The 6,000-nt window shown below is 39.5% G+C and overlaps 1 protein-coding gene across 7 annotated transcripts in view; it reads left to right on the forward strand.

Annotated features, from left to right (window-relative positions):
- ORC5 (origin recognition complex subunit 5) overlaps positions 1 to 2,113 on the forward strand; it is a 101,508-nt gene extending 99,395 nt beyond the window's left edge. For all 7 annotated transcript variants that reach the window (XM_060778342.2, XM_067468821.1, XM_067468823.1 and 4 more), the window contains one exon: positions 1,465 to 2,113. In XM_060778342.2, the coding sequence (XP_060634325.2) occupies positions 1,465 to 1,510 (46 nt within the window). In that variant the 3' untranslated portion in view covers positions 1,511 to 2,113. The remainder of the gene's footprint in view (positions 1 to 1,464) is intronic.
- The last annotated feature ends 3,887 nt before the right edge of the window (positions 2,114 to 6,000 follow it).

The following is a 6,000-nucleotide window of genomic DNA, read 5'->3' on the forward strand; positions in this document are numbered from 1 at the left end:
AGCTTAAATCTAATGGACAAACATTTAAGACTTTCAAAACCTGTGTAGACAAAATTCAGGTCCACTTCTTGTGCGCAACTAGGGTATTGGTGTGGTAGTAGGAAATATTCTTCTATCCCACCATCATCCATGATCTGGGTGCTCAAAGTGGTGGCTCAGATGTACCAAAAACTGAATTGTTTAACTTTTTCTCTTGTTACTTTATGATAAGGTTGAGCAATATCAACAAGATCAGTTACATTTTCACTAAGAGAGCACTTGTAGGGAGAAAGTCAGGAAAACCTACACTCACAATTAACTCAGGCTTGCAGTAGACATAAAAAGTAACAAAAGGGGTTTATTTACTACGTCTGGATCAAGAGGAAGAATAAGGGAATAGTATGGCAACTGCATGGAGAAAATGGAAAAAATGCAATCAGCACAGAGAGAATGCTGAACTTCTCAACCCTTTTTTTGCCTCAATCCTCTTCCAAAATCAAACCAGTGTGTCACTGCCACCTGGTGAAAATAGATTATGTAATTAGGAGCTTGCCAATCAGAAGAACTAAATAGGTAATACAGGAATACTTAACCATTCTCAATGAATTAAAGTTTCCAAGACCAGAAGAACTGCATGGAACTTGCAATGCAAACTCTGTCAATAATCTTAAACAATTCTTAGAGAACAAGAAACTTGAGGAGGGCAAATATTAACTGCATCTTTAAAAAGCAGACTGGAGGAATTTAGATATTTTCACCATCTTCGAACCAATCAGCGGGGGAGAAGAGGTCCTGAGCAAATAATTCAAAACTATTTTTTTTTATGTAATACAAGTTTTGTAGATCAGGGGAGCACTATTCATGTAATATATCTTTCAGAAGATTTTGACAAGGTTCCCTGTGGTATCCTCACAGACAAACTAGTAAAATATGGGCTATACAGGGCTATTGTTAAGTGAATTGGTAACTGATCAGTGAACTAAAACCAAAAAATGTTCATCGGGGCTTCTTCATCCTGAAAGTAACTAATGCAGTGCTACAGGGTTCTGTTTTGTCTCCAGTGTTGTTCAACATCTTTATATGTTATTTGGATGATGAAATATAGGGCATGCTGAGTTGTTGTAGGTTTTTTTGGGCTGTATGGCCATGGTCTAGAGGCATTCTCTCCTGACGTTTCACCTGCTATGGCAGGCATCCTCAGACGTAGTGAGGTCTGTTGGAACTAGAGGGCATGCTTATCATATTTACAGGTGGCACAAAATTACGAGGGGTAGAAAATATATCAAAATCAAAATGACCTTGACAGATTGGAGAGCTGGACCAAAACTAACAAAATAGTGTTGTCGAAGGATTTCATGACCAGAATCACTGTGTTGCTGTGAGTTTTCTTAGGCTGTATGACCATGTCCCAGACTTTTCACCCACATCTATGACAGTCATCCTCAGAGGTTGTGAGATACTTACATACTGTATTGTTGTTTATAGGACTGTGAACTTTGACATAATAAAATACTTATATGACTTTTTGTGAAGACCATATGGAGCCTTATGCCAATGAAGGCAAGATGCATCTGATTTATCTTCTTCAGCCATCAGAGGAGAAGAGACTTTGGGCTCCATTGGATTTGTCCAAAACAGGTGCGGACTCGGCATGGGACTTGATAAAAACACTCTAGTTGGTCTGGATAGATCTGAGCAGAGGACTCTTTACTCGAGACCCTGGAGTATTCAGAAAAAAATGTGTTAATTATAAACAGCAGGGACTGAGCACAATCTGTTCTGCTCTTAATGATGTTATCTTAACACTGAAATTGCCTGAAACGTATTTTATTTAGGACTGTATTTTGTGTTATGTTGAAGTATCCCCTGTGCTTTGAATATGGCAATAGCCTTGTTTGTATGCCCAGTCTTTTCACTTCCTCGCTGTGGGAGCCTTTTGCATTTGTCTGCCAAAACAGCTTGGTCCTAAGGCCACCATTTAGAAGAGAATGGAAGAGCAAATGCAGTACAGTAAACATAAAAACAAACCGAGGGGATGCTTTTCTTTAATTCCTTGATTCTGACCAGTTACTTTTAGAATGAAACCCCATCTGTTTTGTACATATCACCTATTAAAGCCTACTCTTAAAAATGTTTTCTCCAGCCACTTTGGTTTTTTCTGTTCTTGTCATTTTACATTTATATTCAAAAGCAACAGTGCGTGTTGGCAAAGTAATCCCTTAGCTAAAGACTGGCACATAATATTGGAAGACTAAAGCATATCTAACCTGGAGAGAAGACCTATGAAATCTAGATAGATTTCCAGAATCCTCACTGAGTCTCATGAAAAGAACAAAACAACAAACCAGTATGACGTAATGACATAAGTGATGTGCTTGCAGAACCTAATCATGCCTGCTCAGTGTCATTTTCTCCATACAACGGAGACAATTCTACAGCTGGAGTATTCTCTCATGCCTTTTGATCTTCTGCAACTTTTTAAAAATCCTTTTTTTCGGAACACCCCCCCCCCCCAATCCGGGATACAGATTGGAAACCTTGCTTCTGGATTTTTATGGCACAGTGTGGGGTGTCTAAAAATAAGTATGTGGACTGGGGGCAAAATGACCTCGTTTGAAGATCATTTATTTTGCGCTTGAATATTATGTAACACTGAAGCCTTTTTGGAAGGGTCAGATGTAAGAAGATTTTAAAGATAGAATCTTGTTTAATATCATTTGTATGGTGACAGTCCTCTTTACCACTGAGATGACATCTCCTCATGATGTGAAAGCTGTTACCTCCAGGGTAGCAAAAAGTAAATAACACAGTTGACCTCTTCCCCTGAATGACAATACAATGGCATGAAAGACATGAGCTAGTGATAGTTTAGAGCAGGGATCCACAAATCTTTTAATCAGAGAGCCAGGTCGCAGTCCCTCAAACTGTTGGAGGGCTGGATTATAATTTGAAAAGAGCATGAATGAATTCCTATGCACACTTACAAACAATACAATAATTAAAATGAAGTACAATTTTAACATGTATCAACTTATTAGTATTTCAATGGGAAGTATGGGCCTGCTTTTGGGTGATGACATAGGATTGCAAAAGAGACAGTACTGCAAAAGAGACAATACAAACAACTACTAACCCGTAAGAAGAGAGAGGCTATGAAAAACAACTGGGATCGGCTCATACAAGCTGTCAAGGCAAAGGACACAACCACCTTCTGGCGCATTACATCTAACATACGAAGCTGGGACCAAACTGCAGTTGACTCCCAAATCCTGCCAGCAAGTTGGGAAGTATATTTCCAAGAGCTATACAGGGACACCTATTCAGACAACGCGGGCACAAACTCTTGTTCTAATACATCAATGGAAAACCTCCCTACCTGGCCACCTGTGACCACCGCAGAAATAGAGAGACTAGTAGCCCAACTAAAGGCACCAGGAGAGGATGTGATCCCGCCCGAGGTCATCAGGAATAATTTGGATTTCTGGGCCCCTATCCTAGCATCTTTATTTACTTATATTGATAAATATGGCCAAATTCCTAAGGATTGGGGGTTGGCAATTATTGTACCAATATACAAAAGAAAAGGGAGGCAGGACGATCCAGCAAACTACAGGCCCATTAGCCTCCTTAATACCATTAGTAAAATATACACAAGGCATCTGTATTGGAAATTGTTGGACTGGATGGAACAAGAAAACATATTTGCGGAGGAGCAAGCCGGCTTCAGGGAAGGTCGGTCCACCATTGACCAGTGCATAGTTTTACAGCATCTTATAGAAAAATATACCTCCCAGAGAACATCTTCCCTCTATGCTCAATTCATAGGTAGGATTGTTGTTGTTATTATTATTGTGTGCTTTCAAGTCGTTTCAGACTTAGGTTGATCCTGAGCGAGGGCCGGGTAAATGACCTTAGAGGGCCATATCAAGCCCCCGGGCCATAGTTTGAGGACCCCTGGTTCAGAGTGATAGTGATAGTTTAGAGTGACCATGCTATTTGACCTGAATCTACCACCATTCCTGAATGTGGCAGGTTCAGGTCCATTATAGTAATTGTTCCACTTTCCAATCCAAATTTTGATCTGGATAGATTTAAGATTAACGCAGTGCCAAACATTGGTTATGGAACGTAAGAGGTATGAAGTGCCAATAAGCAGGCGTGAATATGCATTGCATCACAGCTTCATGGACTTTCTCTGTAACATATGATAGATATTCTATTCATATGTAGATAAGATGCCAAAGCAACACATATGAATAGAATATCTATGCAGTGCACATTCACCGTTGGACTTATCCATGTATTTGTGAAAATATGTATAGCACTATTTAGTAATCAGTATTTTTGTCACATCACAAACTGTATTTCCATGCCAGCTGCTTGCTTCAAGCTGCAAGACTGTTAGCTTTTGAGATGCAGAGAGCTATGAATTATTGGATGATGAAGCACTTGCCACACTGCTGAGCTTAATTCTCTTACAAAATGATACTCAGCAGCCTGACGCTCTCAAGTGAGTTGTAATTTTCAGCTAACAGTACGTCATTTTGATTTTGGAGCCATGGTAAGCTGAGATCATCCTGTATGTTTTTTCCAAAAGCATTATTTTAAACAGAAATCATTTTATAACTGTCTGGAAACCAAATTCAGCATTCATAATTGAACAAGAAAGTTGTGAAGCATGAAGAAACACCCATCAGTTTACTTCAGACACCTGTACTTGTTTGGTAAGTAAACCAAAGGTGGAATACTTCCACTGGTTTGCATGACAGTATAAGACGAGAATAAAAGAACCGAGTGTTGAACCTGGAATAGGAGTAAGCAAATATACTAGAGGTAGAGTTTCCCCATCATTGGTTTTTGAAGGGGTTAGGCGTGGCAAGGCCTTAGCCCTGTGACAATTCTAAGAATTTTAGAGGTTATTGTGATGATGATGATGATGATGATGATGATGATGATGATGATGATGATGATGATGATTCACTGGAACTTATGTCACAAGTATCACCTGCCAGCAGCAAAGAATTGGTGGGATCATAAACCCACAAAGGTCATGGAAAATGAACATTCAAAAATACTGTGGGACTTTCGAATCCAGACGGACAAAGTTTTGGAACACAATACACCAGACATCACGATTGTGGAAAAGAAAAAAGTCTGGATTATTGATGTCGCCATTCCAGGTGACAGTTGCATTGAGGAAAAACAACAATAAAAACTAAACCGCTATCAAGACCTCAAAATCGAACTGCAAAGACTCTGGCATAAACCAGTACAGTGGTCATTGGTGCACTGGGTGCCGTGCCAAAAGATCTCAGATGGCATTTGGAAACAATAAACATTGACAAAATCATGACAACTACAGAAGGCCACCTTACTTGGATCTGCGCACATCATTCGAAAATACATCACACAGTCCAGGACGCTTGGGAAATGTTTGACTTGTGATTTTGTGATATGAAATCCAGCATATAGATCTCGTTTGCTGTGACATACTGTGCTTTTGTGTCAGAATAATAATAATAATAATAATAATAATAATAATAATAACAATAATAATAATAACTTTATTTTTACCTCGCCACCATCTCCCCAAGGGGACTCAGGGTGGCTTACATGAGGCCAAGCCCAACAGCACATCAGTAAAACAACAAAGCAGCAAGCAAATAAAATAGTACAAATAATATAATTAACATATAAACAGTAACACACAAAAATGTAAAACACTATGGCTGGGCCAGATGTAATAGATTTAAAAATTAACAACAACACTGGGCATGTTGGGTATATCTAAGTAGTGGGGTTTTAAAAGGTAATATAGGGAGATCAACCAACAGGTAGATAAAGTGCTTCTGAGGACATTTTGCAGGGAAGTAGTCAGAATAGGGCTGACTAATTTAGGGAAGGCACACTGGAACAGCCACGTTTTCAGGTTCCTCCTAAAGAGATGCCAATGTGGAGGCTTGTCTGATATCCTTGGGGAGTGAGTTCCAGAGTCGAGGGGCCGCCATAAAGAAGGCCCTC

Source organism: Anolis sagrei, chromosome 5, assembly GCF_037176765.1.
Source record: "Anolis sagrei isolate rAnoSag1 chromosome 5, rAnoSag1.mat, whole genome shotgun sequence".
Classification (NCBI taxonomy): Eukaryota; Metazoa; Chordata; class Lepidosauria; order Squamata; family Dactyloidae; genus Anolis; species Anolis sagrei.